This window comes from Mytilus californianus, unplaced genomic scaffold, assembly GCF_021869535.1.
Source record: "Mytilus californianus isolate M0D057914Y unplaced genomic scaffold, xbMytCali1.0.p SCAF_49, whole genome shotgun sequence".
Classification (NCBI taxonomy): Eukaryota; Metazoa; Mollusca; class Bivalvia; order Mytilida; family Mytilidae; genus Mytilus; species Mytilus californianus.
In genome coordinates this window covers 910,205-933,817 of record NW_026262700.1, presented here as the reverse complement: position 1 = coordinate 933,817, position 23,613 = coordinate 910,205, and the positions used below count along the sequence as shown (strand labels likewise).

The following is a 23,613-nucleotide window of genomic DNA, read 5'->3' as shown; positions in this document are numbered from 1 at the left end:
AATATCAAACAGATAACAATAAACTTGCGGAAAAGATGATATACCGCAAACAAAAGGTGCAAAAATTAGTACACCATATCTGAATTTCGACAATTAATGTCTCTTCAGTGATGTTAGGAATCAAAACGGTATTTGGAAGGCCATATAATTTACCTCAATTTAGGATAGACTATTGAATTTTGAAGAGTAGAAATAAGATGAACGGATCATATAAACCCGAAGGCAAATATAATGCAAGCCCAAACGAAAAAATATAAACAAGTCTAAATTGAAAACAACGTTCAAACCTATGATTGCGTTGGATAAAAACCGCAATTTTTATACGTGTGCATATAAAACAAATTTCTTGGTAAAGGGGTCTAAATACAGCACAAACAACATTTTCCAAAAGACTAAAAAAGTGACAAAATATATTTTAACAAAACGCATTTGACTAGCAGGTCGAACAACGGATGTTCTTAAACCCTGCTGACTGAGATAGGCGATTGCCAAATACAATGATCACCAGATGTAACAAAATGGATCTTAAATATTAAACTTATATCAAACAGAAAACAATGAACTTGCGGAAAAGATGGTATACCGCAAACAAAAGGTGCAAAAATTAGTACACCATATCAGGATTTCGACATTTAATAACTCTTCAGTGATGTTAGGAATCGAAACGGTATTTGGAAGGCCATATCATTTACCTCAATTTAGGATAGACTCTTGAATTTTGAAGAGTCGAAATAGGATGAACGGATCATATAAACCCGAAGGCAAATATAATACAAGCCCAAACGAAAAAATATAAACAAGTCTAAATTGAAAACAACGTTCTAACCTATGATTGCGTTGGATAAAAACCGCAATTTTTATACGTGTGCATGCAAAACAAATTTCTTGGTAAAGGGGTCTAAATACAGCGCAAGCAACATTTTCCAAAAGACCAAACAAGTGACACAATATAGATACATAACAAAGAAGGACAACTCTAATACAAAAAGAAGATAATTTTTGTAGGTGAATTAAGCAGACTTTTTTACTTGATTGCTATGTATATAAAGTTACTTAATAATGCATTTATTATCGATAAATAGGCAGTAAAAACAAGAAGAAAAAGAAAAGAAGAAAAAAGAGAAAAAATATGTACAATCATCTGATCAGGGAAAAGATGAAACAGATGATGAAACAGATGATGAAAAAGACGACGAAGAACATCTAGACATTACTGTACCAGCTGTTATTGTCTTCTTTGTCCTAGTCTGTGCTTTCTTAGTGCTGCTGTACTTCTTTTATGACTATCTGGGTAAGATTGATATTTTAGTCTAAGATACTTGACTTTTTTATTAGTTGTTATTGGCTTTGAACTAGCTTTCAGTAACTGTGAGCACTTTCAGATCTGTGCTCTGTGTCTTTTGTGTTTTTTTTAAGGCTTTTTTTGTGCTTTGTTTCTATCTGATGAGTTAAGCCCTTTTCAACTTATTTTTATAGTTTGTCCTTAAGTTTTACTGTTACAAACCTGTCCCAGGTTAAGGGAATGGTTTGGATCCAGCAAGCATGTTTAACCGTGCAACATTCTGTATGTGTGTCCCACGTTAGGAGCCTATACTTGAGTGGTTGTCGTGTGTTGCTATATATCATATTTGTTTTTCATTTATTGGTTTGTACATAAATGAAGCCGACAATTTTCTGGTTTGAATTGTTTTACATTTGGTTTTAAGGGGGCTTTTTATAGCTTACTATGTGGTATGGGTCTTGTTTTTGAAAAACCATCTTTGACCAAACTATTTTTTTTCAAAGTTCTTTCTGAACACTGCTGTAAAAAATTTCAGAAATAATGGAAGATCTTTTACCTTGATTTTTTTCTGTGATAAGTGAAACCACAAAAAAACGAAACAAAAAATACATTTTTATCAACACGTACAAATAAATGTACTTTATATAGTATCTTTAATAATGCATGATGATAAGAAACTTTTGTACCTTTGTATTATGTATGAATTTAATGTACTGAAGTTTATTATACCCCACGCAACGAGTTGTGGAGGGTATAATGTTTTTGACCCGTCTGTCCGTCTGTCCGTCCGTCCGTCCGTCCGTCAGTCCGTCAGTCCGTCAGTCATGTTTCTTGTCATCGCAACTCCTCTCAAACCACACAACAGAATTTCACGAAACCTTTTTAAATAATAAGGACATACTATGTAGTTTTGCATATCGACAGGAAATAACGATTCAATTTTTTTCCAGGAGTTACGCCCCTTTGAACTTATTTGCCCATTATACAACTGCAACCTTTTGTCATCGCAACTCCTCGCAAACCACACAACAGAATTTCATGAAACCTTTTCAGATAATAAGGACATACTACGTAGATATGCATATCGACAGGAAATTAGGATTCAATTTTTTTCCAGGAGTTAAGCCCCTTTGAACTTATTTGCCCAATATACTACTGCAACCTTTTATCATCGCAACTCCTCTCAAACCACACAACAGAATTTCATGAAACTGTGTAGATAATAAGGACATACTATGTAGATGTGCATATCGACAGGAAATTATGATTCAATTTTTTTTTCTGATACAATTTTTTTTTCTTACACTTATTTTATTTCTCCAATGACAATGTGGGGACGTGGGGTATGTGAACGTTAGGAGCCTATACTTGAGTGGTTGTCGTGTGTTGCTATATATCATATCTGTCTTTCATTAATTGGTTTGTACATAAATGAAACCGATAATTTTCTGGTTTGAATTGTTTTACATTTGTTATTTAGGGGGCTTTTATAGCTTACTATGTGGTATGGGTTTTGATCATTGTTGAAGGCTGTACAGTGACCTATAGTTGTTAACTTCTAAAGTCATTTGTCTCTGGTAGAGAGTTGTATAATTTGCAATCATACCACATCTTCTTATTTTATAAGGATGATATTGTTAGAATAGTCATTATAAGGGTTGATTCATTAAACCAATCAAAGTTTTTGTTAACAGCATTTGTTTATCATGAAGTTGTGGTCACATTGATTTTAATCTTAGTACACAAATGTTCAATATGACGTGAACTCTTCAAAATATATTCCAAAGAAGGGTTTTGACCAAGATATTATGGTTTGAACACTGAAAAAAATAAATGTTATTATGTGAGTCTGCTGGATATGGGGTCTTGTGGACAGATATTTTTTTCTATTTCTTAAAAGTATTTCCTAAGGTGAACAATTGGCTTTGCTCTATAAATTATATATATTTTTCAGTATTTGTTATCATTAGTTTGTTCTGTATAGCTGGAAGTATGGGATTGTATTATTGTATACAGCTAGCCTGGAAATATATTCCTATAAGAACAAGGTATGTCCACAAAATTCGTCTGAGCCAAAAGTTTCTTCTTGTAATACATGTATATAATTAAAAGGATATTTGAGTTATAGGTAAATGAGTTTAACAACCCAAGGACACAAATTCAAATGAAAAAGATTTTTCTGGAGGTTAACAATACATATATTTAAAAGGAGATGTGAGGTAGATGTCAATTAGACAGCAACCAAATAACAAAAAAAAAAGGCAATTGGGAACAATCTTTGCTACTTTTGTAAACTAATTATCTAGTTTCAAAGAAAGTATAGGCCTAATGATTAATTACTTACATAGTTTAAAATACGTATTATTGTTATGCAATTCATACTTTAATTTCATAGATTTTGATTGGACAGTATAATATTTTGAGGGGTTAAATCTGCAGTTTATCAGATATTATTCTCTGTGCCATCTGTTTATTTCAGAATTCATCTAACCGATGCAATTTAGCAATTGCATTTATATAATAGAAATAACCGTAATGTATTTTTGTACTTGCATATATAAATCTTAGATTTTACAGTCACACATACAATAGATATAAGAAGATGTGGTATGAGTGCCAATGAGACAACTCTCCATCCAAGTTACAATTTATACAAGTAAACCATTATAGGTCAAGGTACTGCCTTCAACACGGAGCATTGGCTCACACCGAACAGCAAGCTATAAAGGGCCCCAAAAAAATACAAAAATTATGAAGTTTATTTTAATGCATATCAAAAAAAAAAAAAAAAAACAGTTTGATACAATAATATCAAGATTTTTTAAGGGGCTGTTCCAGATTTAAATGCATGGGTGATTTATAGGAGGCACTCAAATAAATAAATTTTGGGTGGTTGTATTCTGGCTAGAATTTTGTAAAAATTGTAAGTAAAATGAAAATTTATATAATGGGTGGTTGGGATCTAAAAAAAAGTACCTACCATCCCCTTGATCCCATGTGTTAAAATCTTGAACAGCCTCAAGTAAAGAGATACAATATGTTTCTTATTTATATATTGTAGTATATCAAAGTTACCATGCTGTAAGAGTCAGCAAGAAGTCAAGAATTTGATATTATATGCCTTATGTGCAACCTTCGCCATTATTTGGGCTATAGAAAGACACAAAGATAGAAAGACATAAAAATAACAAAATAAAATAAGGAGATGTGGAATGATTTTGAATGAAACAACTATCCACCAGAGTTAAAATGACATGGAAGTAAGCAACTATAGGTCACCATATGGCCTTGAACAATGAGAAAAACTCATACCATATGGTCAGTTATAAAATGCCCAGACATGATGTGAAACAAGTCAAATGAGAAAACTAACTGTCTCTGTCTATAACAATATAATTAAAAAAAACAACAAATATGACAGACATGAACCAACAACAACCACAGAATTACAGGCTCATGACTTGGGACAGGCCCATAAAGAATGTGGTGGGGTTAAACATGTTTTAGAGAGCTCAACTTCCCTAACATGGAATAGTGGGGTAACAGCACAACATAAAAACGAACTGTAAAAATTAGTTGCAAATGACTTACCTCAATATAGATATAAGCCGATCATATAAAAAGTTCATATTAAAAAAATATATTTGGTTAAGGGGCTTACATGTATGAATTATTTGAATTTCATTAATTTTCTAAGTTTCCATATGCAGTTTTTGAAAAACCATCTTTGACCAAACTATTTTTTTTCAAAGTTCTTTCTGAACACTGCTGTAAAAAATTTCAGAAATAATGGAAGAGCTTTTACCTTGATTTTTTTCTGTAATAAGTGAAACCACAAAAAAACAAACCAAAACATACATTTTTATCAACACGTACAAATAAATGTACTTTATATAGTATTTTTAATAATGCATGATGATAAGAAACTTTTGTACCTTTGTATTTTGTATGAATTTAATGTACTGAAGTTTATTATACCCCACGCAACGAGTTGCGGAGGGTATAATGTTTGTGACCCGTCTGTCCGTCTGTCCGTCAGTCAGTCCGTCAGTCCGTCAGTCCTGTTTCTTGTCATCGCAACTCCAGATAATAAGGACATACTACGTAGATGTGCATATCGACAGGAAATTACGATTCAATTTTTTTTCCAGGAGTTACGCCCCTTTGAACTTATTTGCCCAATATACTACTGCAACCTTTTGTCATCGCAACTCCTCTCAAACACACAACAGAATTTCATGAAACCTTTTCAGATAATAAGGACATACTACGTAGATGTGCATATCGACAGGAAATTACGATTCAATTTTTTTTCCAGGAGTTACGCCCCTTTGAACTTATTTGCCCAATATACTACTGCAACCTTTTGTCATCGCAACTCTTCTCAAACACACAACAGAATTTCATGAAACCTTTTCAGATAATAAGGACATACTACGTAGATATGCATATCGACAGGAAATTACGATTTAGTTTTTTTTCCAGGAGTTACGCCCCTTTGAATTTATTTGCCCAATATACTACTGCAACCTTTTGTCATCGCAACTCCTCTCATACCACACAACAGAATTTTATGAAACTGTGTAGATAATAAGGACATACTATGTTGATGTGCATATTGACAGGAAATTATGATTCAATTTTTTTTTCTGATACAATTTTTTTTTCTTACACTTATTTTATTTTCTCCAATGACAATGTGGGGACGTGGGGGTATGTGAACGCGCTCACTAAGGTTTTTTCATTTCAGCTATGCCTGGGTAGTACAAGGCATATTAGGTTTGGCTTTCTGTATCAATATGCTAAAAACTATTCAAGTACCTAATTTAAAGGTGAGTATATATACAAAACCTGGTATCCATTATATTTTTTCAAAATTTTCATCATTTGAAATTTGTTAAATCGTACTTTATATTTTACCCTGAGTTTTATATGAAACACTTGGTTTTGGATAAGTAATATATACCATCTCCACACAAGGTGTTCATTTATTATATACAAAAAACTAATACACATTCATTGCATTATTTTGATGTGTTATACATTATCAATTACAAAAAGACATTAGTGTTGAAAATTGTGCTATTTTCAGAAGTGTTGAATGAATGGGGTAGAAGGGGGTCTTATCCCGAATTCACAAGAAAATAAATGCCAAATCCTGAATTCCTGTGAAAATAATGCATCCATTTATGCATCACGATATTAAATCCTGAATTCCTGAATTTCCTATAACTTAAATGGCTATTCCAGGATTCCCACGAATTAAACAGCTCAATCCTGAATTCCTCAAAAAATGTTCTTCAGCCCTTCGTGAATACCCTTAAACAATCTATGAGAAAACAAAGACTTTTTGATATAACTAAAATAAGGAGATGTGGTATGATTGCCTATCAGACTACTATCCATACAGATCAAAATGTAAATATACCAATTACAGATCAATCAACAATGAGAAAAACCCATACCACCTGGTAAATAGTAAAACGCCCTGGAAGACAAAATCTGAAACAATTCAAAAGAAAGAACAACAATAACCTGAAGTTTAGGGAATAACTAATATTTTTTATGCAGCTGGTGGGTTATTTAAAAGTGTGCACCACATTTTTTAGGTTATTTCGAATAGACAGAAAATTTTTTACAGTCATTACTTATTATTTAATTCTAAATTCCATTTTTAAGGAGTAAATCATGAAAAAACATTGACAACGTCACAATCACATGACAAAACTATGTCTATGAGCTGATAGACAAAAAACTTTCAGCAAATCAGAAGATTTGTTACATTCAAAATTAAATTATATATATATATATATTATACTACAACAATAAAGAAAAAGCAGTTATGACTGACAGCAACCATCATTAACTACACAATTACAGATATTCTGATATCTGATACTTATATTCCCGAAAGGGCAATAGTAAATCTCGAATTAAGGTTGGTCATCTAATGGCAATAACAAATTCTCACAATAATTACTGAATTTACAGTATATATCAGATCTGTTCAATGTTTTTGGTGCTATAAATATCATGAGTTAGAATAAAAGGTATATTCTATTATTTTACAAATCTGCTCAATATTACTGATACTGTTATTCCTGTATGATATTTTCTTTGTATTTATCACACCTTATTTTACAAAGCTAAGATAAAGCTAATTAATTCAGCTTAAACACTATCATTGGAAAGTATTAAATTTATTTGAAATGCAAAGAATAAGCTATAATGATATAATTGATATTTTTTTGCCAAAGTGGGTTGTCAGGGCAAATTTGCAGGGGGATTATCATGTTCAGAAACTCTCTAACAAAAGATTATCACTTCAAAAAGTCTATTGACAAAGGATTGTCTGTTTTGAAAGATCGAACTTAAAAATGCGATATAAACATGTTCAAAACCATATGCATATTTGGACATTATATTAAAGAAAAATGCACCAAAAACATATCAATAGTTGTTTTTTTCCTAAATGTCAAATTTTACAATATCTCTTACTTAATCATGTTAATATACAAGCCTTGTCACAGACTTAAAATTTCAATATCTAAAAGTTCACAATCACACCATAACTTAAAGCTATTTTTTTAGACATTAACTTAACAAGAACAGAGGGACTTGTCCATTATGGAACCTTTAATCAAATTGATTTTTGTGTTCAATAGGATGAAGAAATTCTTGATGTGACTAGAAGAGTAAGGCTTTCTATATCTGCATGTGGGAATGACTTTAAACAAGGGTTTATTTGAAGTTCACTAGTTTCAATTTTGGAATAGAAATACTGATTTTGGCTTTTGCAAACCTCTGAAAAGATGTTAGCCTTTTTTTTAATGTGAGTCAGTTTCAGAATAGATTGGTTAAGTTGTTTTTGATAATCGATTGCTTAAATAATTGATTATTTAATGTCTAATTGAAAGTATTTCATGCATGTTTTTACCTAATTTATAGGTCCAAATATGCATATGTCTGAAATGATTATAAAAAATTATTAAATATATACCAAAAGGAATGTACAGAATCACATAGTTAAGGGAAGTTGCCAACCTGCTATCAAAGTAAATCATAGAAAAATTGGCCCCAAACCTTATGTTACAACACAAACCATGCAATAATTGGGGGTCATAACTGCGTAATTTGTAATGTGAGATGCCAAAAAAGTTTTTTTTTTGTATAAATAGTATTATCACAACTAATTCTATGTGAAATTTGTAGTCTTTTGGCCTGATTTAAAAACATCAAAATGTTAGGGCAAATTTTAGCCATTAGTAAACCTACTCCTTTGTTCAAAATCTTGATGAACTCATTAGCATGATCAGATATTGTTGGTTTGAAGAAAATAAGTTTTTGAAATTGGTAACACTCATGGAAGAAAACAGTATCCCATGGATACATCTTATGTCTGTTTTGATGGACTCCTGCAATGTGATGCGTGGGTCCAAATCAAGACTTGAAAACCAGAATAAGGACGGAAAAGGCACCTCATTTGTTAGATGTTGGCTATCTGTATATGATGTAACCTTAGACACTTCACGGCTCTTTGATGCACTGACAGTGTTCTATTTCCCCCTGCTGACAGAATCAGAAAGAGTCAAGTTTCTACCAACAATTGTAGAAGTGTACCACAGGCTAGGAGTATCACAGTCTTCTAGAGAAAGAATATCAGAAATAAGAAAGGTATTGCAGTTAATGCATAAGTTTTTTGTTTGAATTGTTCAGCATTTTAAATTTTTTTTAACTACAAATTATATTAAAACTGCATCAGTCGCATGATAACTTTTAACAGTACTTAAAATTGAGAATGGAAATTGTTTGTTTATGTGCATGATGTTTAATTTAGCAATTTGAATTTAAATGCAGCATAAAGTAATGATTGATTTACCAATTTTATTTTCAGTGATGCATATTGTTTTGATTAGAAGTGCAGCATGGTGTTGTTTTTAACAGTATTTTTTTCAGTTGAGCATGTTGTTTAATTTAAAAATTTTATTTTCAGTTCAGCATGATCCTTCCCTAACTTCTGATCCATAGTCTTTTGGTGAGTAATCTTTCATTTCTATGCCAAGGTAGTCACGAAACTTGATTATTATGAGATGTTTTTTCAATCTTTTCTTAGAATTCTTTTATCAAAAGTTGGAAGAGTTAATATTTTGATTTCATTATTTATATTTTAGCAATAAACTACAATTATAAATGGACCAAAATGATGTATGGCCAAAATAAATATATTTTATCAATTAGATTATTTTCATTTTCATTTGATGAAATGATACGTGTATCTATTGTAAATTTTATGTATTTTGAAACCCTTTAAATGTATTTTGAGGTCAGACTATATTTTTTCCAGGACCTTACCCAGAAACAGCTAACAAAAAAGGGCATAGACAGGAAAGACAGAATAATTAATAAGATTTTTACAGAGAGAACATTATCAAAAATGGTTATGGGACTTTACTCGTCAGTATTTCCTCTGTTGAAGAACTTTGTCTTACTGTTTGAGATGAAGGAGCCTCTCATCCACCAACTCCACGAAGAACAGGTATGTGTATGATATAAATTGTCAAATTCTACACCAGAAATGAATATTTTCATTGGATTTCTGGTTTAAGGTATTTTAAAATGTAATTTGTGATGGTGTTTTCTGAATTTTGTATGTTTTTATAGTAATTTTGTGCATTTGATACATAATTTTTACACATGTTGATTGCAGTCAATTTCCAAATTTTACTTTACAGGTGAAATTATTTAAAGAATTTCTTGGTTGTTATGTTAAACCAGAAGTAATCATCTTGGGGACATCTTCTCTTAAACTGAAAAAACTAGACATAAAGACTACAGGGAATTTGTTAAAACCAGAGAGGATGTTTTTGGGAGCTAAAGCTACTAAGCTGATCCAAAGCTTGTCCGCTAGAGACCATGTTGTGAAAACTTTCCTAAAACAGGTATATATTTTTATTTTTGAAGCTGTTCCTTTGACATGTATTTGTATGAGCACACATATGGACTGCTTTTGGATAATAAAGATTAACTATGGTGCTTGAAGTATTTGTTATATCAAATGCTGATATGTGTTATATTTGAAACATTTCTGAATCAGTTATATTTTTTTATCAATTTTATTTTTTAAATACATATTTTTAAAATACATAAGTAACTAAATAGAATTAATGATTTGGACATTGTGTTGCTGGAAGAAATATTTTTTTTGAAATCATGTGAAATTATAAAAAATGTTTACCATTTCAGGTAGAGGAAGCTTATACTGCATGTGGAAAGACATTACAGGAAAAAATTGCTCTGAGTAACACTTTCCTCAAAGCAGTGTCAGCCATTCATCCTGATGCTAGTGGACATTCAGTCACTCTAACATTCTTACAGAAACTTCCTAATTTGGCCCCCAATGTGTTAACAGAGGAAGAAATTAACACATATGATTTGGAAATCCGAAAATATCAAACAGATGACCTGCCTGAATTTGAAGATGGAACCAGAATTGACCAATGGGGGGATAGGGATGACATAAGGAAAAGATATCCGTGTCTCTGTTAAATGGTGAGGTCTTTACTGTCATGTTTTCATGGGCCTCAAGTTGAATTTTCTTTCAAAGTCATGAATGACATCATTGACAATAAGTCTGGGAGAATCAATATTGAGACATATAATGCAATTCAAAATGTTAGTATAGTCTTAAAGCCTGTGAAAAGAGTGCAATTGCTTTTCACAACAAGAAAGATTTTCTCCAAGGTGTAAATCCCAAACTTATAAAAGACATGGGATCATCATGCAAGCAGTTTAAGCTTGAGTTAGAGATGAAAAGAAGTGCTCTAGAAGAGCAAAAGAACACGTTAAATGTAACAACGAAGACATCAATGGTTACAAAAAGGAAAGCTAAAGAACTGTGTGCTAAAGCAGCCAAGAAAGCAAGAAAAACTCATCAGCAACGTATTGCAAGAGGCTCAAGTATTGCAAAGAAAAGCTGAAAGGATGAACATTAATGTACATATGTGAAAATATATCTGTATATATGATGTTAACACTGTTTTTATAAAAAATGGAGAGTGTACATACTTTTTTAAAGAAGTTTTGCCTTGTCTTTGATGGATTGCCCCGTGTTGTATGAAAAATTAAATATGGCTACATTGTATGTGAGACTATGGATGTTGATATTTTATAAGTAACCATCAATTCATTATTATTTTTTAAATGAGAAGTTTAAACCTAGAGCAGAACAAATATATAGAAAAAAAAGATGATTCAGGTACTTCCTGGCTTATGTTAAATATTGATATAATATTATTTTCTACTTTTCTTTGAAAATTTTTGCATAAATTAGAAATTTATTTAAACAATGCACTTTAAATGATGTTTTCCAGCTTTCAAATTTAGTGCCAGGAGATGCCAGAATTCAGGATTTTGCACCATTTTACTCCAGAGCTTCTTGGGGGCCTTAACCGGCCCCTCGCCGTAAGGGCACCACGCTTCGTGAGGTGCATTGACTCACTTTGTGAGTCAGTGTTTAAAATTTTTAATTTTCATTTTTTTTTTAAATGCCAAAATCATGTCTGAAAATTAAAGACATTTTTTTGGAATACACAATAGACAAGGTTTAGTTTGAGTTGTTGGACCTTACAATATTAATTTGGTGACTTTATTCTCATTTTTTATGGACCTTCTAAACATATTTTGGATTAGTGTTCTTAAACAATAATTTTTCTTACAAACATAAAGGAAGATCATCAAATTTGTATAAGAGAAGGTTGTGTTCTTTTTAATCAGCAAAAAATGAACCCATTTAGAAACTAGCATAGAATAATTAATATTTGGTTCTAAATATATCAAAATCTTTAAGAATGAAAGTAGTGAACTTTAAAATAAATACCTTTAAAATGATATTTTATTATTTTGTTATGTCATATGATATTAAATTTTAATTTATTTCTATAGAATTTCTTTAGTTTTCATGGCAATATCTTTAATTATAATTATTTGGCTTTTTTTAGCATGCATATTTAATTTCTAATGCAATTATTTTGTATCAATGGTTTTGATTGGATGACAATAAGCGTAAAATTCTCTGTCTCCCTGTCTGTAACTAAGGAAGCCGACATTTTGAATTCTGGAATGTATTGACATGTAATTTCTCCAATAATAAGCAAAAAACTCACATTTTGCACCTAGAAATCTTCTTTTTGTCAAATTTTATTACATTTTGAGGCGGACAAGAAGCCAGAAAACGCCCGGTGTTTACGTTTGACGCCGGAAGCATACCTATGACGTCACCTAGTTTAGGCACCAAAGAAGATAACATCATTTCACGGAATTTTCGTTTAATGAAAATTTTACAACAAAATAATGACTAAAATTGAATGATTTCTTTATTTTGCATTAGAATAGAGATAACTGTATTGTATATGGTGCTTTGCGGACGTCCATCGGTAGTTTTACTGTCGCAAATATCCGTTTACCTGTCTCCGCTACGCGTCGCAAGGTAAACTCAATTTGGGACAGTAAGACTACCGATGGACGTCCGCAAAGCTTCAAATACAATACAGTTATCTCTTAACTGTGATTCAAACCTGCCTGTAGTCAATTGCTATATTTTAAAGTAAAGCATTGTTGGCTTAAAGTATATCAAATGGACTATCTGCTTGACATTTTAAATATAGTGTGCATATAGCTAATTTTATGAAAATACCATTTTTTTTTAATTTTTGATTGGATATGAAAAATAGATGTGGTATGATTTCCAATGAGACAAATCATTATTTTCTAAACCTCCATTTGCGTCTTATTTACATATTTTTTGCTTAACCTCAAAGGTTAATTAATGCCCAGGCCATCTTAATTGGTTTACGGTGACCTGATCATATGTTATAATATTGGGGATTCTTTTATTTTCCTGGATTTCATTTTATTTTCATTAATACTTATTTTCTGGTTATAAGAAATTCTGTATACAAGCCTATTCAATTTGGTAATTTGTGTTTTGATGAATACTTGAATTTGTGGTTTAACTATGAAGACCACTTCCTGGAAAATAAGTGTCCCTAAAATACTAATGAATCTACCGTATCAACTGGTACGATGTTTGGTCAGTAGCATGAATTATTATTTATTCCATCATTTGGGAAGTACATTGAGAAAATGATTATATTTATCCACTTAAATGCAAACTTACACTTTTTGAATTTGAAAATTAGGAGATAACTGAACTGTTTTTTAAACTTGACCTTTTTAAAACGTAGATTTTACTGTCGCAAATTGAGTTTACCTAGCAATGCATAGTAAATATTTTGGCTTACAAATATCATAAATGAAAAAGTCCTTTAATCTGTTACATCGTCTTTGGCATCTAAACAATATGACGTCATAGGTATATATACTCCTGATGTAAAACATGAACACTAGATGTATTCATACTTTTTCGTATGATTCTGAATGGTTTAAATATTGCCAAAAAGATTTTGAGGCACAATATGTGACTTTTTAATTTATTGTTTGAGAAATTACATACCAAAAAAATTCAGAATTCAAAATGGTGGCTTTCCTTACTTCTGGACTGGTAAAACGTGAAATCTAACCCTTCAAAATTTGGTAAAGGTCCAATGCAAATTATAGTTCTAAACGAATCTAGAATCTTGTTTTTCTCCAGTGGATAAATATCATATTCCACAGGGTATTTATTATGTTAAATATATCCGAATTGTCCAATGACCATATATTATAATTTGCTACTTGAAAATGTACATGATAAAACATTAATATATAGAATGTTCAATATATACTTGTGACATTACTCAGACCTCAGACCTGTAATTTTAATACATAAGTTATTCTATGAAAATAGTTTTAGACGTATGATACATTTGTAACAGACATGGAATATGATTCAAACTGGATTTCAGATCTTGTTTACCATTTAAGAAAAATAATTTTACATTACAAAGAATTGTATGTGAGATAGGTCAAATTCTTTAGTAAAATAAATAAAGGATGTTCCAGTCAAATTATCTCTGCAAGTCTTTTTTATTGAACAAAATCAAAATTGGCTTTTGTTTATAATGTTTGTTGCTTTCTTTAATATTCATTTTGTCATGAGTAAATAATTAAAAACTTCCACATTTATATTATCTTTATTGGTTCAAGCTGTTTAAAGAGTGATTAATGAATCATTGATGCTTAAATTTATGGCTTATCGAATCATTTGTACTTAAAGTTATGGCTTATCGAATCATTTGTACTGAAAGTTATGGCTTATCAAATCATTTGTACTAAACGTTATGGCTTATCGAATCATTTGTACTTATAGTAATGGCTAATCGAATCATTTGTACTAAAAGTTATGGCTTATCCAATCATTTGCACTTAAAGTTATGGCTAATCGAATCATTTGTACTTAAAGTTATGGCTTGTCGAATCATTGGTGCTTAAAGTTATGACTAATCGAATCATTTGTACTTAAAATTATGGCTTATCGAATCATTTGTACTTAAAGTTATGGCTTATCGAATCATTTGTACTTAAAGTTATGGCTAATCGAATCATTTGTACTTAAAGTTATGGCTTATCGAATCATTTTTACTTGAAGTTATGGCTTATTGAATCATTGGTACATAAAGTTATGGCTTATTAAATCATTGGTACTTAAAGTTATGGCTTATTGAATCATTGGTACTTAAAGTTATGGATTATTGAATCATTGGTACTTAAAGTTATGGCTTATTGAATCATTGGTACTTAATGTTATGGCTTATTGAATCATTGGTACTTAAAGTTATGGCTAATTGAATCATTGGTACTTAAAGTTATGGCTTATTGAATCATTGGTACTTAAAGTTATGGCAAATCAACTAATATAAATGAATTGTGAATACCAAATAGATTTGGTTCATCTGATGACAGATATTTCATATTACTTCTTGACTGGATAAATCACATTTATATTGAATTTATGTAAATTTTAAACAGAATGGTGAAAGTTTAATGGTTAAAGTTGCTACTGGGGGAGCTTCAAAATCCAAGGAGAAGGTCAGACACATATAAGATACATATACAATATATATAGATAATGGCATTTTTGTCCCCTGCATAACGCGTTGCAGGGGACATTGAAATACCGGGCGTCAGTCTGTCCGTCCGTCCGTCCGTCCGTCCATCCAGTCTTGTTAGCGCTCTCAGAGGTACAATTCTTGCCAGATTTTTATAAAACTTATACTATAGGTAAGTATCAGCAATATCTGGGACAAGTTCTATAATGGTGGCCGATCGACTTTTTTAAAAAGATTTATGCCCCTTGAAAAAATTAAATTTATGGAAAATGGCCTCGTTTGCGCTCTTACGGGTACAATTCTTGCCTGATTTTTATAAAACTTATACTATAGGTTAATATAAGCAATATCTCGGACAAGTTTTATAATGGTGGCCGATCGACTTTTTTAAAAAGAGTTATGCCCCTTGGAAATATTAAATGTATGGAGAATGGCCTCGTTAGCGCTCTCACGGGTAAGATTCTTACCTGATTTTTATAAAACTTATATTATAGGTTAATATCAGCAATATCTCTCACAAGTTCTATAATGGTGGACGATCGACTTTTTTAAAAGAGTTATGCCCTTGGAAATATAAAATATGTGCAACGCGGTGGACATTGGAACTCTGTTCTTTTATTAGTCCCCTACCGATTAAGTCGAAGGGGACTATAGGTTTGCTCTCTGTCTGTCTGTCTGTCTGTCTGTCCATCCGTCAGTCCGGCAAATCAGTTTTCCTCACTTCTTTTCTTCGTGCATGAAGATATTGATTTGATATTTGGTATATAGTTTTACCATGACAAGTTACAGATCAAGTTCTAATTTTGTTCCGGTCTGATGATTTTGTGCAGAGTAATGGTCCTTGGGCTTAGAAAATTCACGCAAATAATCAGTTTTCCACACTTTATTTTTGTTATGCTTCAGTATATTGATTTGATATTCGGTATATAGTTTAACCATGACAAGTTACAGATCAAGTTCGAGTTTTGTCCTGGTCTGATGATTTTGTGCAGAGTTTAATTATGGTCCTTGGACTTAGACAATTCACGCAAATAACCAGTTTTACACTTTTTTTCGTCATGCATGAAGATATCGATTTGATATTTGATATGAAGTTTACACCATGACAAGTTACAGATCAAGTTAGCATTTCGTTCCAGTACAGTGAATTTTTAACCGGTAGGGGACTATGTATTGCCATGCAATACTCTAAGAATGCTTGTTGTTTTTGATACTGACTTATCATCAAGAATATCAAGCAAGCCCATTATTCTTTTTATCGGCCTTTTTTCATGTCTGTATGTTTCTTTGGTTGAGAGTATTTAATAAAATAAAATAGTTAGTAAAACGTTTTATACGCGTACAAAACATTGTGATAGTTGTGCGGTTGTATGAATGAAGTCGCGTGTATTTCATTGATAAATTGACACTGATGGACATGAACATGTAACGTTGCTACACTGATACATGATGTCATTGCCTAATATTTTTGAGTATCAAGTCCTGTCCATGATCTTTAAAATAATAGGCAGTAAGATTAGAGGGAAAATGTACAAATTGCCGATAAATGTGCATTATCTGAAAATATAAAATATTTTTGTATGAGCGTTAGAAACTGAAAGAAAAACAAAGCTTGCAGATACAACTCTCCACCAGAGACCAAATGACGTACAAGGTTAGCAACTATAGGTCATTGTACGGCCTTCAACAATGAGCAAAACCCATACCGCATAGCAAGCTATAAAATGCCTGAAAATGACAAATGTAAAACAATTCAAACAAGATAACTAACTACTGGCCTAATTTAAAACAATACAATCATGACAATTACATTTTAAGTTTAAAAAAACATATATAGTTGACACCCACCCATAGCTGAGATTTGGAAGTCCCATGTATGTTTTTGTGGAACGGTTCTTATTATAAATCTAATAAAAAACATGTTTAAGTGCATATTGTTACCTTGAGGGAAAGGGGGGGGGGGGTTCTCTTCCTTTATAAAGGTATACACAGACTTGCTGCTGGTATGGGTCACTTTTTTTGGAATGTCAAATATATCCATGGGGGTGCTATTTCAAGGAGGTAATATACCAATGGATAGATATATGTCAATGGGTCATAAATGTTCATCTTCTGTTGAGATGTCTGTCAAAACTGTTCTGATCTATTTACCTTTTAGCATTCTGCAATGCTTAAAATTCAATTGTGCAAGATATCATGGTTTTGACAAGTTCTTCGTACAAGCCTAAATTTGTTTCATTTGGAGTACTTAAATTATTGGGACATCTTTATTGATGAAAGCCACAAAAATTAGTAACTGACAAGTACAAAAGTATCCACAAAACTTGTTAACTGCAGTCATTCACCAAATATCTTCAAATTGTGACTGCCAGCTGATATTTTTTTGCAATTCAGTATGCAGAAAACCTGATGATAAGTACATACAAAATTAAGATTAGTATCCAATGACTTATATTGATATATTTTTCAGCTACCTATGGTGTTTGTTGTACCAAAGCTGAATTATTTTTAGTATAGTTCCTGTTTAAATAAGCCCTCCATGTTGGAATTCGGAGATGTGATAGTTCCAGGTAGGATCAAAGAGTAATCATACTATCTAACTATCTTAACAAGCACCAATATTGGTTTGAACAACTTTTGACTCACATTGGACAAAGTTCTGGCAGGGAAGATATGTTTACCTTTTTCTGCATAAAAAAAATACATTTTCTGATTCACTCCATTTAAGAATAAGTTTGTATGTGTTGATGATGAGAGACCACTTATATTTTTGTTTGCTGTTGCAGTATTATAAAGTTATGGCCTGTAGAAACGGTGAATATCCAAAATTGTAAACCTGAAAAGATTATTTCACTGAGAGCTTAACCAAAATTAAATAACTTTTTAGGGTTGACAATTTTGGATATTCATCTTTTCTAAGGGGCCGCAATTGTTTAATATTATCAAACTAACAGTGGAAGAGACTTTTAAACCATTGAAGAAACACTTACCTTACTGTAGTAACAGATTGTCAAAACACTCACTTTAGAAAATTATAATGTGTCTTATAATTTCTCGTATGTACAACAAAGGTAGACTCTTTCTGTAAAATATTGATGGTCCTGAAAAATACCATTTATGAGAGATATCCTTGGCAATAGATGAATTTCTAAGCCTTGTTTCCTGGTCACTCTATGGGCTTCTAACTCGACTATGGCCATTTTGTTTACTTACATCTTTGACATCATTTCGGTGGGATTTAGTTAGTGTACAAATCAAGAAGCTCAAAAGGTTATTCACAAGTATATAATAGGGTTATTCATCACAAGGTGTAACATTTTAGGGTTATATGTCCTTCCTTGCATTTAAATGAAAATTAACTGTATTATTCGGGAGCGTAGCTATAATCCGACACCCCGAAATTCTGACGGTCCAATAGTCAAATGGTTCGATAATCCGACAGTCCGTTAATCCGACAGTCTGTTGGTCCGACACGAAGCGGTGTTGTTGCAAAGAATGTGGATCTCGTCTTCATATAAGCTTATTAGTATACTGTCGAAACGCGAGCAGTGTTTAAAATTGAAAAAGTGGAATGCGGTGTAATGGAATCCAAATTAAATCCTAGACTGTTTGAAAAATTAATCTAAGATTCCATTCCTGTTCATCATGTCGAAGTTGATAACGAGAATGTCTGTTTACATGCATGCGTGTGCATGTAAAGTATTATGTGGTTGAATGTGAAATGTGACATGTATTAGGTGTATGCTTCTCATATCTGAGGGGCGTTAGCCTCGAAGATATGATACGACTACATCGGATTTTCTTTTCTTTTCTTGTTCTTGAGCAATTTGGTTTGATGAAATATGAATGATGTCATTATCTCAAATTTTCTAGATGCAGTACCACTTTCAGAAGATGTTTCATAGTTTTGGATTTGAAGTGAAATCTTAATAAATTGCGTCTATTTTTCTGTCATCAAAATGACACCTTATCACTGCTTTTGTATGGCATTATAAACTGCTGTACTATCTCGTCTTTTTCTGGTTTAATTGCCAAAACCTGATCTTTTTGCTGATAAATGATAACACTTCTATGTAAATTATAATATGGACTTAAGCATTCCTAGTCATAGAATCATCACGATATGAAACCAATTATGTGAAAAAGAACGGAACGAAGATGGGCACACACAGTATACAAAGCAGATAGTAGTTAACACCGATGGCTGCAGTGTTGAAGGTCCCGGTTCTATTCTGACTCTGGGCGCGATACATTTCATTAATCAGAAGGGTAAATTTCACCCTCCCTTTAACTTTGGGGCCTCGGTGGTCAAAGTTGGCCCAAACTTTAACCTGGAAATAAATCTGCTGAGAACTCTTCGGTTTGTCTGTTCCCGTCGAGCAGCCCTTGGTTCTCTACGAGTACTTCGGCTTCTTCCACCATAATAACAGACTTCCCGATGTTCTCACGGGAGGCTGCCTTTGTGTTGAGGTAGGGATTGCCCTTGTACAAGTGTATTAGCGGATTTATCCGAGGATTGCCGATTGAATTTAGCCCGCTGCGTTCATTTCCGGTTCGTATGGGATTAGTGCGGCCCTGTACAAGACGTCATACTGACTGATTTGATAATTTTCTGTGTGAAAAATATACCAATTCACAAACGTTACATGTCTATATTGGCATATTTTTCAGAGACATGTGACCGCGCCTAGACTATCGGACTATCGGATTATAGGGCTGTCGGACTATAGGATTGTCGGATTATAAGATTGTCGGACTACAGGACTGTCGGATTATGGGACTGTCGGATTATAAGTCTGACCCTGTATTATTCCATGTCACGTGATAATGTATTAACCAATAGAATTGTTTATAATATATGTTAGGTATAATAATATCAATGATACAAGGAATTATTCCATGTCACTTGATATTGTGTACCCAATAGCATATTTTATCATGTATGTAAGGTATAATAAGATATGAACTGTGTCGATTAGAAATCTACCTTATGCAAGTGCACCTATACATGTATAAGACTTTGATTGATTTTGAATCATTCCAATTGAAAACAGAAGATAATTTAGGTATGTGTTGTAGGGTTCCTATATGAACTCAATTTTCAAACAGTTACAGACTTTGTATAGAGATTTTTTCAACCCGATATAGGTTAACAGATGTATTGATATATACTGACAACAACATTTCGGTCTTTGAACATTCTTTTGAGCATTTTAAAAATAATGTCTTTATTAAACTTATTGTGATAAGTTTGATTAAGACTGCTAAAGATTTTGAGGTCACTATGTCAGACTTAAGGTCACAACAGCAAGTTATAGGCAGAAATAAGGTCACAATTGTGGTTTCAGGATGAAATCTTTTGAACCATATGTTCAACCTTCACCAAATTTTGCTTGAAATTGCTTTACTGCTGGAACATACCCCTTGTAAAGAAAATGCCAAACTTTTGACTTTATTATTATTAGGTCAAAGATCAAGACCACTGTGCATAAACATTGAAAATAGATTAGCCAAATGTGTATGTATTAAGTATTACATAAAGATATATTGTGTATTGCTGCTATTTTTATCTACCCAATCTTTGTTGATATATTGTTTATTACTGCTATCTACCCAATCTTTATTGATATATTGCAGGTTTATTGGTGGGCTATAATCATGGAATAGATTTAAAAGTCAATAGTAGAAAAATATACTACATAGCTACAGTAATAGGTAAGTTGTGTTTAAACATTGTAAACATGAAAATTTTCATGCCAGTATTATTTTGACTTGTTTTGCGATCACACAAAATGCTAGAAAAAATCCAATAGTTTATAGAAATCAACAATAATAATGTGCAGAATAAATTATTGTTGATACACAAATTTAACCGCTATGTGGAAAGCTTATATACTGTAATTCAGAAATTCATGCATGTATTTATTTTTGCGAAAATTTGACCAGTGGCAAAAAAGCGTAATCTATAGCTAATTAATGTGATTGAAAAAATTTTATAAATGAAAATCACTTCTAAAATTATGAATGCAAGTTTTTATTATTTCAAACATGATCCTGTCTCATTTTTCACATTAATAAAAACATCGCAATAATTTCTTAATTTACAATATTGCAATCAGGGAAAAAAACTCTGTAAATATTCATTTTTAAAGGATAATGTTTTCATAATTTTCACCATGCTTTGTTGGTTGGAGTAAGGATTTACTGCATATTGATATTAAAGTATAGCAAAAAAAACTGTCAAAGAACCATAGGTTGTAAATAACTAGCACAAATAACAGTCTGATATCCAAACTTTTTGAGACGAGTCAAGATTTACCCAAAACCATTGATGTGTGAATTCAACTTTTAAAACAATAATAGACTGATGAGGATCGTAATGGGGTACCTTCATGACGAATAACGGTAAAAATCTTGCCAAATGACGTTAACGGTAATTTTTGGTGCATGACGATAAATGTACATTTTCTTTAGACAATAACAAAAATCGACTGATTTTGACGAATCATGTTAAATTATTTCCAAAAAAATGGTAAAGGATAATTATTTGAGACCGCTGATGAATCACGATAAGGATATTTTGACGTATTGCGCTAAAATTTTAACCAATTTGACGATAACGGTAGTTGAAAATGACCATTTGACACCTGATGGTAAACGGTATTTCTACCCTCACTGATGCTACCAATTTCTTGTTCATAATTAGATACCAATAATTTTTCTTAGCTTAAGCAATAATTATTCCCATAAAAAATCACACCTATTAGAATATTGACTTCTACCACTTGATGTTTGGTTCTCTATACATAAACCTGAAAGGTAATACTAAGAAGGCCTATGTGTAATGCTATGTGGTGTTACCTGTGGTCTGTTAATTTGCATGAAACCTTAGGACGTTTTCAAAGAATCACAAGAGAACAATTAAAGAAAAGCCTCATTGCAAGCATTACTTACATAGTCATGATTGTACCTTAAAAGTATGTATGTGTTTACAGCATATGGAATTGGAATGATCATCACATTGTTGCCTTTGAGTTGATGCAGACTGGCCAACCAGCTTTATTGTACCTTGTACTTTGTACACTTATAACAACTTATGTGATTGGCTGTATCAGAGGAGAATTTAAACTATTGTGGAATGGAATCAAAAAAGTGGTAAAATATTTTTTCATGCAGGTTTACATTGAGATACGTGTTATATGTAATTAAAAGAAATGAAAAGATGTTATGTCCCCTTTTCCCGAATGTGACCTACCGAATTAGACTTATTACCAGGTTTGTACTAACATGAGCAACAGGACTGGTGCCACATGTGGAGCAAGATCTGCTTACCCTTCCGGAGCACCTGAGATCACCCCCAGTTTTTGGTGGGGTTCGTGTTGCTCAGTCTTTAGTTTTCTATGTTGTGTTTTGTGTACTATTGTTTGTCTGTTGGTATTTTTTCTTTTTTAGCCATGGCGTTGTCAGTTTATTTTCGACTTATGAGTTTGAATATCCCTTTGGTATCTTTCGCCCCTCTTTTTGAAGTAGGAAAAAATAAATGTGATTAGTAACATGACAGCTTTGATATGCTCAAATTACCAAACTGTATGTTTTTTTAGTTCCTTTGATGGTTTTCCTGCTTGATCCTTCCAAAAAAGAATTATCCTTAAAATTCAAGTATGTAACTCATGTGGGAACATACAAAAAAGCTGTCTATTTTTGTTCTTGAATTTACACAATTTCAGTAGTAGTTTTAAAACTTATTCCTGAAAAAAAATTAAACATTACTTTCTACTCAGCAAACATTCTCCTTTTGAAAGGAAGGAGTACTGTAAGCCTTAAGAGAAATGATACTTTTCAAACTAATTTTAAATAAGGTGAGGGAAAAGGATATTGAGAAGATGAATAACTCAGAATTTCTAATGCAATATATACTGGAAATTAGGCCCAGGCCAGTAAAAAGGTTGCTAGGCCAGTAAAGTGTTCATGAAAGGAGGCAGCATTAGCCATATTTATAGTTTAAAGAAATTTTATGAAAGACTGTTTTTGGGCTTGTACATAAAAAACATTTTCTGAAACTTAGAGCATTAAGATGCTGTACTTAATTGTGAAGATTACTAAAAAAGAGCAAAGTCAAGATGGCACTTATATATAACATTGACTAAAGTATAACTCATTGATATGTATGATTTAAAGGAACCTATGGTATCTAGATTCAGAAATGTTTGCGATGTTTTTATTATTGCGAAAATTGCAACATGATTGGTTTCACAAAAAATTGTACATCTTATTTTTAGCTCACCT

General features: G+C 32.0%; 1 protein-coding gene across 1 annotated transcript in view; it reads left to right on the top strand.

Annotated features, from left to right (window-relative positions):
• Positions 1–23,299, top strand: part of LOC127700167 (signal peptide peptidase-like 2B) — a 231,364-nt gene extending 208,065 nt beyond the window's left edge. The window contains 10 exon segments of the mRNA XM_052203588.1: positions 1,150–1,291; positions 3,237–3,330; positions 6,033–6,114; positions 7,333–7,424; positions 15,244–15,307; positions 17,798–17,897; positions 20,965–21,042; positions 22,323–22,349; positions 22,352–22,482; positions 23,255–23,299. Of these exon segments, the coding sequence (XP_052059548.1) occupies positions 1,150–1,291; positions 3,237–3,330; positions 6,033–6,114; positions 7,333–7,424; positions 15,244–15,307; positions 17,798–17,897; positions 20,965–21,042; positions 22,323–22,349; positions 22,352–22,482; positions 23,255–23,299 (855 nt within the window).
• The last annotated feature ends 314 nt before the right edge of the window (positions 23,300–23,613 follow it).